The 17,934-nt window shown below is 45.2% G+C and overlaps 1 protein-coding gene across 1 annotated transcript in view; it reads right to left on the bottom strand.

The window, feature by feature from the left end:
• Window positions 1-318: 318 nt before the first annotated feature.
• Window positions 319-17,934, bottom strand: part of LOC105533888 (myomegalin) — a gene marked incomplete at its 3' end in the record, with an annotated part of 35,059 nt that continues 17,443 nt past the window's right edge. Inside the window, exons 7-16 of the mRNA XM_011972475.1 lie at window positions 17,234-17,469; window positions 16,178-16,229; window positions 14,870-15,093; window positions 14,068-14,220; window positions 8,111-8,362; window positions 6,784-6,915; window positions 5,996-6,115; window positions 4,340-4,529; window positions 3,536-3,660; window positions 319-558 (exon numbers count right to left, since the gene is read on the bottom strand). Coding sequence (XP_011827865.1) covers window positions 319-558; window positions 3,536-3,660; window positions 4,340-4,529; window positions 5,996-6,115; window positions 6,784-6,915; window positions 8,111-8,362; window positions 14,068-14,220; window positions 14,870-15,093; window positions 16,178-16,229; window positions 17,234-17,469 — 1,724 coding nt within the window. The remainder of the gene's footprint in view (window positions 559-3,535; window positions 3,661-4,339; window positions 4,530-5,995; window positions 6,116-6,783; window positions 6,916-8,110; window positions 8,363-14,067; window positions 14,221-14,869; window positions 15,094-16,177; window positions 16,230-17,233; window positions 17,470-17,934) is intronic.

Here is a 17,934-nt window from a genome sequence, read left to right as displayed (position 1 = left end):
TGTAAATGATTTCATTTAATGCTCAAAATCATACAAGGTATATATTATTATTATCCTCATCTTAAACATGAGGAAACTAAGGCTTAAACCTCTGAGACTTTAAACACCCAAATCAAACAACCTGTAAAGCAGTAAACTCAGAATCTGGAGCCTGGTCTGACCTAAATCCCATGCTTCACTCAGGCTGCTAAACTAGAACATTTCTAATTTCAACCTGACCCCAAGGAGCATGGACCAGGCAGATTGTACCTTCTGCCACAGACATCCTGGTGATCTCCCCACTGGCCGAGGGCTTTCTAAGTCCCTTTTCCTTCCTACCTTGGAGGAGCAGCTGCTTGTTTCCAGGGTCAACGCCGGCTGGGAAGTTCTGGTTAACAGAGGAGGGGCTGAGGCTGGCTTTGCCAGCACCACTATCCAGCTGCTGTTGCAGCTGCAGTCGCAGACAATTGTTCCCCTGAATGCTCTGCTCCAGCTGCCCTCTCAGAGCTCGTACCTCTGCCACCAGGTGGCTCAGGTCACTGCTCAAAGGGATTTGGTGACAGGCATCCAGGCTGTAAGCTAAGAGAGAAGAAGAGTCTGGTAACATTGACCCAAGTATTTCCAAGCACTTGTCAGAACCCTCCTCTGTGACATTCTTTTCTGCCAAGGATCCCACTATCATCTGAGTCTCATGCAACCCATCTATGATAGAGATGTCACCATTTCTGTGTGTGGCCTGGGGATGGCACTGAGCTGGCACACATCCAGTTTGAAACTTCCCTGTGGTTTAAGTTAGACACATGCACCCAAACAGCATTTGACTGACAGATGAGGATAATTGAGCTAGAGAAGGGTAGGGGATGAGGGAGAAAGAGATTTGACAGTCTTCACTCTCAAAAATGAAAAAGGAGAAGGAGGTCTTTTGGTAGCGTGTGAGAATGTGAGTTGGGCACCTTAGACCAGGGATTATAACTGAGTTTTTCAATTTCTCTCTCTCTCTCTCTCTCTCTGTATAGATATGTGTATGTGTGTGTGTATGTATGTGTACATATATATGCCTACTTATAGTGTGTATATATGTTGTGTGTGTATATACATACTATATAGGTGTATATATACACATATATACATGTACATATATGTACACACATATATACACATATATATACACACATATATAAAAAATATATATGTATATTTACCTCCATTCACTACATGTCTATTTCTTTGTACTGGGGATGAAGAGATCTAAGAAATATTCTACAAGGCCACAATCCCTTATCTGAAAACCTTAATGCCAAATATATTTTGAAAGGTAAAATTTGTTTTAGTTTTTAGCAAGGCAACAGGGTGCATATATCATATATAACATGTACCCAGTTGCATGTGAGCCACAATCCTTAATCAAACATATAACTATTTCTGCAATCAGCTATGTCAATATTCTAAGTAGATAAATACTTAGGAATATCCTCTTGTCAGTTCATCTAGATTTTGTCACTAAATGAGTATTTGAAAAATTTAATTTGGCGATCTTACTGAATTTTGAAATTACAGAGAAGAGATCATGGAGCTTTAGTGGTTGCAGCTTTGAAATGAGTCCTAAAAGGCAGGGAGAAAAGCATGAAAGGAAAGGTAGCTCAGGATGAAGTAGTTTTAGAGACTTTGGTAAATAATCTACTCTTGAATTCTGCCCAAAGTTTTATGATGTTCCTCTCTCTCTTCCTCAATCCAACTTCTCACTAAATTTTGCTAAAGAGATGTTTTTAAATCTATCTATACTCTTTCGTCTTCCCAATAGCACCTTATATTAGACTGTCATGTCTTCATGTGCCAGAATAGCGCTAGACTCATCCAGTAGGTTTCCCAGATTCTAGTGTCTCCCAACTCCAGGACATCCCCTGAGACTCAGCATCTTAAAGTTCTGTTTTCATCATATGCTTATCTTCTTTGAAAGAGAACAGACTTAGTTTAATTATCTACTATACAGAATGTCGACTTTCACACTGACCTGTGGGCTTTCAAGATTTGGGGACTCTGCTCCTCCATCCTGACTTCTCACGCCCCCAACCCGAAGCTTTCCTGTGGGCAGGCTGGTCCCACTGACCCAGCACTCACCATGACTTTGTACTTAAGCTATTCTCCCAGCCTGGTGAGCCCCCTGTATTTCTTCAAGTTCCAGTTCACCTTCTCGTTAGAAAATCAGGAAACTAAATCAGGATTTATGATAATTCCAATCTAAATTCCACTGACCTTCACCCTTTGTCTAGCCCTCTGAAGGGACATAAAATATACATGAGTTTTTTTCACCCGACAGTTCTTCAAATACCCGAAGCCAGTTCTTATGTCCTCAAGATCTTTTGAAAGCCTAAATTTCTTTAGTTTCTTTGACCAGTTGGAGATTTCTGGTCCACACCATTGTGCGCCCTGTGTTCATTATGTTCCCTAGTGTGTCAATGCCCTTTTCAAAGATGGTGCCCCTTAATCTAACAATATTTTAGACATGGTCCCCACAGGTGAACATCACACTTACACTACTGTAATGTCAGTTTGAGCTGGCATTTCTAGCAAACTTTGGCCTACGCCTTAGTTGTGTGAACATGTTTCTACCAAACCCCAAACCCTCAAGTCCATGAACTGCTGCCTGTCCTATATTTCTACCCTCATCCTATATTTCTATCACTGATATTTTTCATCGAGCTCAGGATTTTGCTTTTTATCTTTGCTAAATTTCATGACATTGATGTCAGTCCTCTGTTCAGCCTGCTGTGACTTATTATGTTTCAAGTACCCTTCTCCATTTAAAAAAGAATGAAGAAATATATCAAAATTCTCAAATATTAGATTATTATTTCAGCAGGCAGCAAAGTCTTCAATAAATGTCCTTACTATTTAAGTCCAGGAGTGAAATTTAGGTCCTATTAGTGGTATTTCTATAAGGTTTTTTTGTTTTTGTGTCTCTTAATTTTTTCCTGTGGGCAGGCTGGTCCCCACTGACTCAACACTCACCACGACTTTGTACTTAAGCTATTCACCCAGCCTGGTAAGCCGCTGTATTTCTTCACATTCCAGTTCACCTTCTCTTTAGAAAATCAGGAAACTAAATCAGGACTTATGAAAATTAAATGAAATAAACTGAGAGCCAGATGTCACTACGGAAAGGGTAATGGTGGGAGCAGACTGCCTGCTGCATTGGGCTGAATGGGTTGTCAGTATGTATTACCGACAATATTAAAGGCCTTTTCAAATTGTGATATCATTAGGACAGTTCTTTTGCTTTAAAAATGTTATAATCTAGACATTGATAGGAATGTCTAGATTTTCTTACAGTAATTAGGAATGATCAGGCTGGATCTTGCTCATGCCACCAACCTGTCCCCTTGAGCTTTGTGTATGAGAGTTCCTACTGGGAGCCCCAGGCTCGGGTGGGGGTTTCTGAGACAGAACTCTGTCACTTCCCATGATCTCCACAACTCCCAAAGGAAAGACCTAAGACCTCACTAGCATCCAATGCAAGGGCAAAAAGCTCATGGGGTGAGAGGAGAAGAACACATACCTTTCAGCCCCTTCTTGGAATTGCCATAAAGTGCTTCGTAGATTTGTAGCTCTGACTGGAGGGACTCAAAGAGCTGCTGTTTCTCTTCACACTGTTGCTGCAGGAGGACCAGCTTGTGCTGCAGTCTGACCAGGGAGAGGCAAGCACTGAGATGGCAGAGCCACTCAGTCACACCAGAGCAATAAGCTGAGAGCCAGATGTCAACTCAGGGGGTCATAAAGATTACGGTTAGGGTTACATCTGAGCCCCAGATGTCAACTCAGGGAGTCATGAAGACCATCACTTTTATTTTGCAGATGTGGAAATGGAGGCTAAGGGAGGTCAAGTAACTTTGCTTGAAAACACACCATTACCTACATTAGTTCAGAGCAGAACAGACACACCAGCAGTCTCCTTACTGCTCCTACAGTGCTCTTTGCATTCTGACAAGCAGTTACAGGGCTTATGCTGGGACCAAGCATCACAGGCAGTATAGAAGCTTCCTAGGTGATGGTGAGACTAATGTCCTATATCTAACTGAAAGCATGGGAACCCTTCTTTTTCATGTCTCTCATATACGGAAGACTTCTACAACAGAGTTTTACTCTCTCAACTTGGGAGTGACAAGGCATTCCCAGAGAAGTCCTTTCTTCTGCTTAAAGCGCCTCACCCCCCTACTGGCACACAAAAATCAGGAATAGCAGAGGGAACACTGAGGTTTCCAAAAGAGGACACCAATTGTCTTGCCAATATCCCATCTTCTAATGTAAGAATGAACGTAAGAATGAAGAATGCTTCCTTCTCTGTCAGTGGGTCCCCTCTTACCTGGAGTCGTTTTCCTGGAGGGAAAGACGTTCCTCCCTGAAATGCAAGACCTCTTGCTGCTTCTCCCTCAAGTCTTCCAAAAGCTGCTGCCTTTCCACCTTCTGGTGCTCCAGCTCCTTTTCCAGCTCTTGAAGGTGGGATCGAGAGGACAGCAGAGCCTCCTTCAGGCTTTCCGTTTCCTGGGAGTGCTCTGGTGAGAGGAACACAGGAGGATTGATTTATTATGATGGGGCCAGAGCTCAGCAGAAAGATGACCCCAAGCACATACACCCTGAAACAAAGCTAAGAAGCAAGGAAGGAAGGTCCTATGTTGGTGGGGAAGAGCATACTGGCTCAACATATCCCGCAGCCTGGAGAATGGTGCATTTCTCTCTTTGCAAAACCCTTCATTCCACTTATTTAATCTGTCCTACCTTGCTCTTAGAGAAATTCTGGTTTCTAATGCTCACCATTTTCCAGGTGCTCATATACCATCTGTTCAATAATCCATTCTTGAATTTTGACATAGATCAACATCAAGATTTCTTTTCGGAATATATCATTTTCATTATTTTGAAAACTGGGATATTTGTTCTTTTTTGGAACTTGCAGCAGTTCTCTGATCTTCACAAGTTGTCAAAGATTATTGAAGGGACTCTGAAAATACAGCTGCAGGCTCAGTAATCCTCTGGGGAAAGATTCACCTAAGCCTGGAAAATTGTACTCATTTAAATCTCTTACTGTCTTCTCACCTGTGAGGTCTGTTCTATTCTCTCCAAGCATGCAATGGTAGCTCAGTAGTTCTGACTTCTTTCTTATCTGTTAACTTTTGTTATCATCCCCCAGCAGTGACCTTTCCTCTTAACTCTTCTTGCTAATATAGAAATCAATTAATTAAATTTAATTAAGGTGGCTAATTTAGAAATATCTCTTGGTGGCTTTTTCCTTTTCCACAAACATTCCTTCGTTCTGGGCTTAATCCTTTTGGACACTACTCTTAGTCTTTTTATGGCTGTTCAATATGTTATTAATAATACATTGATCTGATCAAGTAGACTAACACCAAGGTCAGCAGCCTCCCAGCCACATGAGAAATGATGCCCACCTGTGAGCGCCCCCTGGCTAGGGCTGGGAAAGTGCTGGAGGGAATTTGCTAGTGCCACTTGGCACGGAGTCATAGGAGTACTGACCAGAGAGGAGCCCTGAGTGTATGAGTGAGGGATGTGGTGAGGAGGCAGAGGGATGGCAGAGCAGGGCCAGGAGGGACACACACTGCTGCAGTAAAGTCTGGAGAAGCTTGAGAGGGAAGATAGGCATTCGCACTCCCTCCTTTACTGGTTCCAAATCAGTTGTGAGTGAAGGGAGGTAGAACAGATACCAGACTGGTATCCAGATTGATAGCTCGTGACTCTGGATATATGCAGGTGGGCTTGTGCAGAAATGATGGATTTCCTAGAGCTCTTTGCTCCTGGGGACTAGGAGTCTGAGGGGCCCATAGTTGGAACATCTTAGAAAGCAGCCTTCTCTAGACTGAGAATAGCTGTAAGTTTGGGTTGGTGGATCTGAGCAGCTCTGTTACCTTACCTTCTTCTGTTTGCTTCTCCAGTTGGTGATTAGTGTGGCCAGGGAAGAAAGAAACTTAATAGTGACCACAGTTTGTGGGTTTTGACCACGTACCTCTGGAAACATGACTCAGTTGAGCCTGAAGTCTTCGATTTTCTTCCCTGAGGACTCTGTTCTCATTGCAGAGCTGAGGTATGGACTCCAGGCCCTGACTGCAGAAGTTAGAGGTGGATCCTGTCCCAGAAAGTACACATTCGGGTAACGGAAGCTTCCAAAAGTTTCCCATTCTTTATCTCTCAAAGATACTGCCCCAACCCAGCACAAAACCCCAAGGACTCAAGGCCTGGCCCTGAATGAAGCATGGGGGGCTGGATATATGTTTTCTGTGTGCCTCTTCTCAGTGGATTCTTTGCATGCATCATCACATGCCATAACTGCAATGGTGCAGGAGGCTCAATCTCCCTAAATAGCTGCTGCTGTGGTATAGGCCAGACAACAACATATGGAAAGACTGGCCTCCATGTGACAGCAGCTCGGAAGAAGAGTGTAAGGAGAAAGGCAACCTTGGTAAAGCAGCCAGAGGGGGGAGTTGGGAGGACCCTTACAGACCTGGCTCTACCACTTGTCAATCACACAACAAAGGCACAGACATCAGCAGACAGTACCTAAGCAGATTAAGGATGGGGTGAGAAGTCAGGTGACTCTGGGCACCAGACCTAGTTCTGCCTTAAAGAGAGTTACTCTCTAAACTCAGATATATTCAGAAAGTAGGGATGACAGTACTTGCCCACTTCCCTTGCTGGACTGTTCGTAAGGAGCAAGTGAAGTAAAGAATATCTGTGAAGCTCTGCCTAAAGGTCCCTAAATAGAGCCAGAAACAGGAAGGTCTGGACCTCTCCTACCACTTCCACGAGCAGCAGAGCTCAGCCGGTGTTCCAGTTGCTCCCGTAGGCGGTCATTGATGCAGATGGACTCCTCCAGGCGCTGGCGCAGGTTCCGGATTTCACCAAGATGCTCTTCCAGCAGGTCAGCCCCTGCAGCCAAACCACCAGGACATGGAGAGAGGTGGGAGATGGAGAATCCTGGTTACTGATGGGGGTGGGGCTCAGCCACGGGTCTTGCAGAAAGACACGTAAATATCACTAGCCTTCTGCCAACTGTGTCATCTCACATGGACACCCAAAGGAATGGTAGTTTTGTTTAAAGAGTAAATGTGCTTTCAAACACATAACAGTCACTTGCTAAAAAATCTCCATGGGCCTCCTCCCACACAGGGGTCTTGTGAGAGTTCCACATGTTTTAGAAAAATAACTGAGGGCTCTGGACAAGGCCTGTCTAGCATCTGGAAAGGTATGGCCACCTCCTGGGTGTGACTATGAGGATGATAGGTGAGCCCTCACTCTACCTTTCTTCTTACTGACACATGACAAACATTCTTTAGCAAGGGACAAAGCCCTTCCTCCCACCCTTAGAAAGAAGGCCTAAAGTAAAAGTATGCGATCTTACAGTCACCCTATGTGGTTAATGACTGACACTGAATGTGTCCCTGAAATCGCTTTTAATATGGAAGATGAAAGAATAGCCTGGAAGGATCTAGAGATCTGAAGGCAAATTAGAGAGGGGACGACACCCCCTCTCCCCCCACCAAACAAAGGTAAAAGATGCAGAAAAGTCAGAGGGATGCTTACACCAGACATTAACTGCACCATTTTGCTTTGGGCTCAGTCTTTTCCCGAAAATTACGATTGTCTTACTGTTGGACTAAGTGGCATCCTAGCATTTATGAACTTAGCTATACCTCTCCACTTGCTGTGACTGAGTTTTGTGCACAGGATATATGTGCAGGGTCGGGGAGCTGCACCCTTGCACCCTTTCCTGTGACAAGTCCTGACTGATGGAAGAAAGTCCCGTCTATGCCTGGCATTCTGGAGGGGTCTAAGAGAGTGGGCTGCAAAGAGGCCAGGCTGCAGGAAGACGGAAGGACATGAGTGTGAGAGCACAAGAGGTGGGTCCCTGACTTTCCCATATCCCTACAGAGCACTGAGGCCCTGGGCAGGAGAATAAAGAAATGTACTTGGAAAGGACTGAGCCCTGATACAGCTCTTGCATTTTATACCCACTCTGTGAGCCAGAGATGGAGGAGGAATCAAAGACCTGCCTGAGTAGGAAAAGAGTAGACTCCGAATGAGACTTCTTTTCAAAGGCTGCCGTCTCCACTTTGTGCTTTACCTGTGGGTTTGGAGTTAAGCTGGTACACAGAGGAGCCCGAGGATAGGTCCCCAGATACACTCCCTTTCTGAGGCTTCATCATGTCCCACTGGCCACTGCTGCCCAGGTACCCAGGCTCCAGGATTCTTCCCAGTTCTATGGTGCCTCTTGGAGGAGAGTGAGGCTGGGCAGAGTTGAGGTAGTGGGAAGAGCCGGCTTCCAAGTCGTTGCTCGACAATGTAGCTGTGGAAGCAGGAGGAACGGTGCTGGCACCTGGGCAGAAAGAAACACGAGTAAGAAACAAATGCAGTGTCAGAAGGGAAGGATTTGCAAGGAAGTGTGTGATTGCTAAGAATAGAGACTAAAAGGAGACCCGTGGAATGTCAGAGATCCCAGTTCACTGTGGTATACTAATTAGACTAAGTCTCGTAACCTAGAGGTTGTAACTCTCACCCTTTGTATTTCCTGGCAGCAGACACAAGAGGTAGAGAATAAAGTATCTTAAAGTCATCAGTATACACAATGGAAAAGTCCAGTGGCCCCACTCCTGGCTCCTACTATAATCTTTCATGACAGACTCCAAGGAAAGTTCTAAAAGTAGGATTCACTCCCACAGTTAGAAGTTGTGAGAGCAGTGGCATACAGGGTTGAGCTTACCTGTGAACACGAACATTTGTTTGTCTACATGTACTTGCCTTCCCCTGAAACTAACCAGTCCATATGTCAGTTCCACCTTGGAGTTTTTCAGATGAGAAAGGGGACATGAAGTCAAGCTGGATATGGTGTCCCTAGTTCCTCCAGACTGAAGAACTCTTTGCTGAGGCTGGGGAAGGGTCTATGTAAGGCAAGTATTCATTTGGATCTCATCCAACATATCTCAAGGAGCTGCAAAATGTCATGACTCCTGTCTAAAGAATCATTGAATACTATTCCACAGAGGCAGGTAGGACCTTTCATTTCACAGGCTGATATTTTCATAGACCCTTTGAAATCATAGGCCTTTCTCTTGAGCCCCGTCATCTCCAGTTCTCTGTAAAAAGAAGCCCAGCATAGGGGAGATGGGGAAAGAGGTGGGCAGAGACACAGTTTAGGAGAAAATTCAGAAGCCTGCTTTCTTTCAGGGATTATGAACATGGGCAGCAGAATAGACAGGTAGCTGCTCCTAAGCAAGTGAGGTCATTGTCCCTTCCAACCAAGCCAAACTCCTCGGAGGGGTTAGTGTAATTGCCACTTGCCAGTTTTTAGCACCACTTGTAGCTAGTTCTCAAATTTGGGTACATATTGGAATCACCTGAGAAAATATGGAAACATACTGATTCCTGGATTCCAGAGATTTTGCTTTAATCAATATGGGATACATCTTGAACAATGGATGTTTTAAATTCATTCTAGGTGATTCTAATAGGCAGAAGTTTGAGAATTGTTGTCATGAGTCTCTCTTCCAACTTGCAAAATACTAGATGTTCATTAGGATCACTTAGTTAAGGAAGAAGATTAAAAATTTAAGCACCTACATTTTAGAAGAGATGCAACAAATACATGATTTCCTACCTCTTTCAAACTGCCTTCAACCCCATCTGAACACAAGGCAAAGGGGGAAATCAGTGGTTGTAGACAGTCAGCTTACTTTTTAATCAAGGCCATGTGAGGTTTTAAGTCTATCAGTAACAGTGATCAGTATTCTCATGTTCCAGTCCCTTGGCCACACAATACACAGTACATGCTCTAAACCATGCAAAGATACCATATAGACTCTTGCACAAGATTTTAACCCAGGGACCTGAGAGGCCACCATGCACCATTGTCCACATGGAAACTTGGCTCAAAGCAAACGATGAGCTTGGATAAGCAATGGTCCCTTGGAGAGGACCTTGACTTCAGGTGGAGAAAGAAAGGGCTACAATCTTCCTCATCTAGGCAGGGACCATTTGAACTCCGGTCAATGGCCTCAGACTTGATGTAATTCTAATTTAACCCCAAACAACAGACCCTACCCTTTTTCATGGACAGTGCTCTCCTTCCATCCTTCCCTTTGGGCAAAGACAAATGGACAAATGTGGAAAGATAAAGGAAAAGGAGGCAAGGGGAAGAAATGGAAGCTAGAAAATACTCTTGCCGTTTGTCATGGGGCACATTTGTTGCCCATCCATTGTTGGAGCCAGAACTGGTAAAGTAACAAGTTTTAGGTTAGAAACACCAGCATCTCCTACTGGTCTCTAAAGAGAGGGAAAAAATTATTGCAAGGAGTCCCCGGAGTTTGATCAGTTGAGCTCAGCCCCATACTCTAAGCAGGATGGTGACAAAGCCATCCTAAGTAGAAAAGATATAACAGAAACATGAAACCTGGAGCAGAAGACCAGATTCACGCCCATTTCTCCCACTTACTAGTGACCTTGAATAAGTAACTTCACTTTCCTGAGCTTTAGAGTTCCCTGCACTGGACAAAATATCCATTTCCTGGGTTGACAAAATAAATAGGCTACGCCAGGTGCAGTGGCTCATGCCTGTAATCCCAGCACTTTCAGAAACCTAGGTGGGCCAATCACTTGAGCTCAGGAGCTCTAGACCAGTCTTGGCAACATGGCGAAACCCTGTCTCTACAAAAAGTACAAAACTTAGCCAGGTGTGGTGACACACACCTGTAATCCCAGTTACTAGGGGGGCTGAGGTGGGAGAGTTGCTTGAGCCCAGCAGGTCAAGGCTGCAGTGAGCCGAGATCGTGCCACTGTACTTCAGTCTGGGTGACAAAGTGAGACCCTACCTCAAAAAAAAAAAAAAAAAAAAAGAGGAAGAAGGAAAGAAATAGGCTGGTCCACATGATGACATTTGGGGCTACAGGGAGGGGGATGCAAATTCTTGGCTGTTGTCTTGCGTCACTGGAAACTGCTGGCATGGTGACCCTATCAGTCTCTGGCTCACCTAAGCTTCTTTACAGGCACAGAAAGCGCCTGACAAATGAGTTTAAGTTCATTCAAACTGCTTTCTACCTGTTGTGCTTAAGGTGCTATGAGAGAGCAAATTCATGTGAAGGTTTATCATTTTTTTCTAAGCTATCAGTGACCACCAGCACACTAAATTTATGATGAGCATCCAGCCTACAAGTATATCCAAGCGTTTTCTAAAAGGTGACTGTCCACGGTCTACGTAACTACATAAGGTCAATTATCTTTGGGAGTCAGAGGATGGGATTCACAGTCAGATGCCATGGCTGGTGCTGTGGTTCTAAGCTGCCTACGTGTCACCTGTCCCAGCACAGGGATGAACCCTGTGCAGTAGGAAAAGTGACTCATCGTTTCCTCTCCTGAATCCCTCTACCATTACCCTTTTTGCTCCAACCTAATGATGTCAGGAACTGAACTTGATTACCAGCATTTCACAGCAGAAAAATCTAATAGCCACACAAAGGATCCCACTGAATGTGGCCATCTTTTTCTTGGCCACTTCATCCTGCATAGGCAAAGCATAACATCTCTCTCCCATCCCCTATCAGTGAGCAGTCCACCAGTCTGTCAGGGATTCGGCATACTTGGTGGTATCCAGCGGTGTCTACAGTGTGAGAGCACTAGCTCTAGAGCCTCGTGAACGTATCTACCTGTTAACTGACGAGACATACACACCAGAGAAATAACAGGAAATACATTTCCAAAAAATAAGCAAGCAGAGCTTTCCCTCAGTCTTCCATTTGTAACGTGTACCCGTGTTGCGTTTTTAAACTCTGCCATCCAGCCCGAGCCATGCAGAGCAACACAGTGTGGGGCTGCCATTCGCAAGCACACAAATGCAGAAGTGCTCACTTTCTCCCAACTGCTTCTGCAGCATCTGCAGCTCCTGCTGAGCCTCAGCCAAGGAGACCACCGGTGTCTCACAGCAGCCAAGGAGGGGAGGGCCAGTGGGGCTGAAAGGCAGGAAGCTGGATGGAGCTGAGGGCAATGGTGCCTGAGGAAGGCTAGCCAGCTTGGGTATGGAGTGAAAATGAAAGCCTAGGAACAGAAAGTTAGGGAGAAAAGAGACACATCATCAAGAGAAAATGAGAGAAAAGAATGGGTAAAAGATTGAGAAGGTCAAACCATACCCTGACCAGACATCACCCTGTGTAGTGGCTATTACCTTAGTGTGGTACAGGATAAGATAGCCAAGGGTGACCATTGCTACCAGAGAGGCTGGCCTGGTTGACCTTTCCTCTTCTCCCCTGCCAGGGCTATCCTGCATACATCCTCTATGTTCATCTTGAAAGCAATTGGCTAAAGAAGGTAAGGTGGCATTATTGAGACCCACCCCAGCAATCCTGGGCATGGACAAGTCAGAGAGCCTGAATCCTCTCAAGAGCCCGCGGGGCTCTGCTCCCAGCATATATCAGTCCTTGGCCCTGGGACAAGACTCTTTCTCTACCTAGAACTCCTCTCTGATGGCACCAGGTCCCATCCTGAGTAGGAGAGATATGAACAAAGCTGTGGGGAAATTTTCATTACTAGTGCATGCAGTTCAGGACTCTGATGGAAACAAACTTCAGAATTCCAAATCAATGCATTCATTCACCAAATTAAAAATAGATGCCTTGGTAGAGTGGCTTAGACAAAATGGCCTGTAAACCCTTCTGGGCATTTAAATCACATAGCAAAAACTCTCAATATATGTAGATTCTTTAGGCCTTCTTGATTCTGTCTAGGCCTTAATGTAGACTTAGAGAATTATAAATTTTTGGAACAGAAAATTTGCATTAAAAAAAGTCTTCCCTGGTGATCTTTAGGCAGCCCATCTACAGACAGGTTTTTAGAAACCCTGGCAAGTTTCAATGTTTAAAATTGTTTCCTCTTCCCTAAAAGCAATTAAAAGGCAGGTACCCAATGGAGGGGGAGCAGAAACCAAGGCTGACCCATAGAGAATGTCAAATGTAGAAGACAATGATTACATCCTAAAACACATCCCAATGGTGCTGACACCATTTCAGATGAATACTGCAGATACACTCAAATTGCCAGGTAACACAGCCCAGGCATTCTTTGAGGAGGCATTCTGATTTTTAAATCCTCTCTTCTTCATCTTCTGCTCTGTTTGAACCCAAAACATTTAAGCAGATGTCTATAATTCCGGAAGCACAGCTTTTCCTCATGATTCTTGTCCAGCTGCTGCCCACTCTGGCCTAGAAACTTTGAAGCCAGGCTCAGGAAGCACTGGAACACTTCCTCTTCCTTAAGATTATGATTGAATTGCCTTCAGGGAAATGAGGGCAGCAGAAGAAAGCACTGTGCCTTCTGGGAGCATCTCTACTCAAGTCAAATCTCACAACAAACCACACTGAAGGCAGCCAGCCAGCTATGGTGGGAGGTAGGAGGTGAAGACAAGGTTTGCCTTTTCCTTGCCATCCCTGATACAGGGCTGTGAATGAGCAGTGTACCCTCCGGAAACTAAGCTGGACTTGTAAATGAAATGCACCCCTTTAACTGCCCCCAAGATATATACTATGTACATATCAAGGACTGCCAATCCATTCATACATCCATTAATGGTAACGTACCATGAACAGAACCTTGTCTGAGGCTGTTCTCAGCATCCTTGGCTATGAAATAAGTAGCACTACCTCTTGCAAGAGAATCACCATGCAGATTTAATGGGGAACACATACAGTGGATCAGGAGATGTGAATTTCTTTTCATCCTATGGCTGTTGTAATCCTGGGAGAAATATTTTGCCTCTTCGCTCCCAGGATAAAATGAGAGAAAACCAATAAAAATGTTTCTTTTTAAATGATTAGCCAACTGCTGGTCAAAGCTGGTACGCAGATCAAAACCTGATGTGGATTACTTATTTTCTAATATATTTTCTTAGACACAACTGGCGAATGAGGATGGTTTCTTGATTCTGTCTAGGTTTTGATGCATTTAGGCCCCTAATAGTCCAAACCTCTGTCCTTGAAGAAAAGTCAAACAGGCAGCAGAGAAAGAGGGGATGAGGCTTCTGCCCCATTGGCTGTTGCATACCTGAATGGGCCTGGTTGGCCTCCTTGGGGGGATTCTGGGGAGTTGGCAAGATGATGGGGTTGCTGCTGGATTCGGCCTTAACCCCCTGAGATGCACTGGTTGATGATGGTTTAGAAGATAACACAGCAGAATGACTCGAATGATGGATGGAATCTATAAAACCCATGAATGAAAGAAAATGTTTGATGTTCTACAGAGAACTGGAATCCTGGCCATATATTTACCCAGGGATACCAGGGCTAGAGTCTTGCTTTCAGGGAAAGAACCAAGCATAAGCACTGTTAGCAGTTGTTCATTTTCTTGCTTGCAGACAGCTCCTATAGTGAGGCAAACCACCTTAGGGATGATAGTGGTGCTCTGAGCTCTGAAACATGAAAATGGCAACTCCAAAAACATCAGGCAAGACCAGCAGCATCTGTGGACACCCACATATACTTAGGGAACACTGCTCAGGAGTAAGTAGCAAGATCATTGCAGGAGAGATGAAGGAGGTTTTCCATCTTGAAGAAGATCTATCCGACAGAGTCACCAAAGAAGAGTCTGCCGTGATCTTCTCACTCTCCCCACAATGGCTCACATTGTGCCCAACAGCATGTACACGCCCATGGAGGCCAGGGTGACAGAGGTAACGTGTAGAGTCAGGAGCAGAGCAAAGATCCTGATCCACTGGTGCCTGTGCATGGCACTTGGCCCCACAGCCATGTTCAGCCTGATACACACCATGGTGGAGCTATAAGGCCTGTTTCCTGAGGTCTCCACTCAGCCTAGACAAAGACGGTACCACCCAGAAAGTGGAGGCTACCTGAGTGACCGGGAGAAGCTTTCTTCTCTTCATAGTGTGTGTACTCGCTGGCTATGTCCATGTCAGAGCAGGCTTCCAGCTCATCAGACAGGAAAGAGGTGCTGCTGGGAGAGCGGTGGGAGTCAGACAAGGCACGGCTGCTGGAGGGTGTGAGGGACCGAGCATCCAGCTTGGCCTGCAGGACTTCAATGACTTTCTCCTTCTCCTGCAGCTCCCTGCTGAGCCTGGTGGGGAGAAGGGGGACAACAGGTAAAACCAAGGTCACCCAAACCAACTTGTCCTGACTGTGGCTCATAGGAAAAGCCAAGTAAGCCAAGGGGACTATGCCTGCAGAGAATAATGGAAATCACCCACCTCTGCTTAGGGATGGAGTGTAGGTAGGGTGTAGATGGAGAGAGAATAGCTACCCAGTGCTCTGGCCACATAGTATGCTGAGGGCAAGCAAAGAGACAGCTAGCCCTCCTTTTAAGGCACTGCTGCTTAAAGTATGATCCCTGGAACAGTTGCAGCCTGCGAACTGTTTGTTACCATCTCCAACAAGACAAGTATAAAAATTGAAAGCAAGCATTGAGAAACGCAGAGCAAACCATTCTCCCAACATCCAAGAGCATGATAAGTGGAATCATGTAGTTAACTGAATTCAGACCATGTATGTTTCTATGATGGATTAGAAATAAAAACAAAACAAAACAAAAAACACTGTGTCCTTCGCTACAGATATTTTCAGAAGCATTTATGAAGCCTGAGACACAATCATGACCCAAAGAACCCCAACTAGTGGCTACAACTGACTTTGAGTCGTATTTCATTGATCATTATATGAAGCAACTCACTGAGAACTGGGTCCTGAGGCACTGCAGCCTCCTGGTGATCTACACCATCTAGGCCTCTTTCACCAGGTCCTGTTATATGATTCCTTTCTTCCCCCAGGGCAATTGAGTGACTATTAAACTAGCTGTCAACCCAACTTGGGCCAGGCCAACTTTGGAAAAAGCTCATCCTACTTATTAAACACACAGCAGGAAAGCAGGACCCTTAGTGGGTCCTGCTTTTAGCTTGAAACCTAGTTAGTTCACTTTCAGCTCAGACTGTTTCTAGGTTACTAAGCCTGGACAATTATGTGCCAATGTAATTAAACCAAAAGAGAAGAAAGAATTTAGTTAAAAACAATAGTGAGGTGTTCAATGAATGCATGAATTCAATACATTCAGCACTTTCCTTTATTCCCCTTGATTTCTGGAGTTGCCGCCATCCTTGACCCTTTGGGCCTCAGTCCCAATCTCTTTACCAGATTCTCCTCTGAATTACCTGAGGGCCAGTGGCTCAAGTCCAGCTTGATCTTTCTCACTTTTATGATCCTCTGCAAACCAAATTTAGAAAGAAACAGTAAGAAATTAGGCTGGTCCCACTTCCCGCATTACAAACACAGGAGCCTATCTGGAGACAGAGTAGTGAGCATTTCATGCGTGTATCCAGAACAGTTATTCTGGGAGGCCTCAGCTTGGGCCTCTAGAGAAGTGACCCCACTGTCCCTGACCTGCTGGTCACCATGATGACTTCCCCTGCCCTAAATCAGGGTAAAACATTTAAAATATCTTTTGTTCCATTAATCATGAGGCCCTTGCCCAGCTGCCCTGTTGGACGCTCCAGCCTCCATGTCCTGCTGTAGACTAGCTCCCCAGTGCATATGTCCCACCACAGCTTTCATGTAGAACCTGCACAGGTCTCTGAGGAGATGACAAGAAGCCCTGCCCCACCTCTGCACCTGCACCAGGAGGTGAGCTGGGTGGTTCCCAAGTCTGATCCTACTTTACTCCCTTGGATATTCTCTAGAAATTCTGAGTAGAGGACCCCAATAACAACCAATGTAGTCATTGAACTACTGCAGCCAGTGCCTAAACCATGTACAAAAGAGCATGGCGCTTTATCCGTACGTGGAGTACCTGCATGTACATTACCATGCCATATGGAGACACCACAAGGAAAGAGCATTTAGCAAGTTTGTGGCAGCATCCAGGCTAGAGCTTGGGTCTTGTAATTCTTACTTCAGGCCTCTTCCTCCTATAACAAGGCCCTTCCATCTCATGTACCCTACTCCCTCTTAGCACCAGATAGATGCTGCCCCTGCCCCACAGGTCACATTCTATGAGTGGTGAAGTTTCTCTTGTTGTAACCATGGCATCTCCAGCCCTGTGTCTTCTTCTCCATGCTCCCCACTGAGCAGTCTTGATCCTGTATTAGCCCCAGGAAATGAAATACAAACAGGACCCTAAGTTAAAAAATTGCAGTGGAGATGTGGTAGCCACCAGGGGCTGGAACTGTGGGGGTGACTGAGAGTATTCCAAAGCCCTGTGGCCAACTTACTGGTGCTGAGTTTGCTGGTGAGCCTCTCTGTCAGCTGGCTTCCCTGGGCCAGTTGCTCCCGGAAGCTCTGTCCCAGGTAGTAGTCAATGTCATTGCTTCTTAGGAGATCCTCAAAAGATTTTACTGTATCTTTTGCATGCTGGGTGAGAAGATAACAAATACCTCTCCCTTCTCGTATTTTTTGCCGTAGGTAAGATAGTTCCCGGGCCTGATCCTGAATCAGGGAATCATATTTCCTAATGTAGGACAGAAGAGGAAGGAAAGAGTAAGTATGGAAAGAGTGGATGATAAGTTATGGGGCCTTCTGTAGAGAGTTCTATGAGAACATCTCTAAGGAACCACCAAGCTGAATTCCGGCACATAAGCCATAGGAGGTATTTAAGAGTAAATTCTACCGTGATAAAATGTTGCATCAAAAAGTTTAGTGTGGGCCGGGCATGGTAGCTCATGCCTGTAATCCCAGCACTTTGAGAGGCCGAGGTGGGCAGATCACAAGGTGAGGAGTTCGAGACCAGCCTGGTCAATATGGTGAAAACCCCGCCTCTACTAAAAATACAGAAAAAATTAGCTGGGCATGGTGGTGCATGTCTGTAATCCCACCTACTCGGGAGGCTGAGGCAGGAGAATTGCTTGAACCTGGGAGGTGGAGGTTGTAGTCAGCCAAGATGGCACTACTGCACTCCAGCCTGGGTGACAGAGTG

The sequence above is a fragment of the Mandrillus leucophaeus genome, unplaced genomic scaffold, assembly GCF_000951045.1.
Source record: "Mandrillus leucophaeus isolate KB7577 unplaced genomic scaffold, Mleu.le_1.0 Scaffold1292, whole genome shotgun sequence".
In the NCBI taxonomy this organism is placed as follows: Eukaryota; Metazoa; Chordata; class Mammalia; order Primates; family Cercopithecidae; genus Mandrillus; species Mandrillus leucophaeus.
The sequence above is the reverse complement of the archived record's forward strand: the minus strand, read 5'-3'. Positions and strand labels throughout refer to the sequence as shown.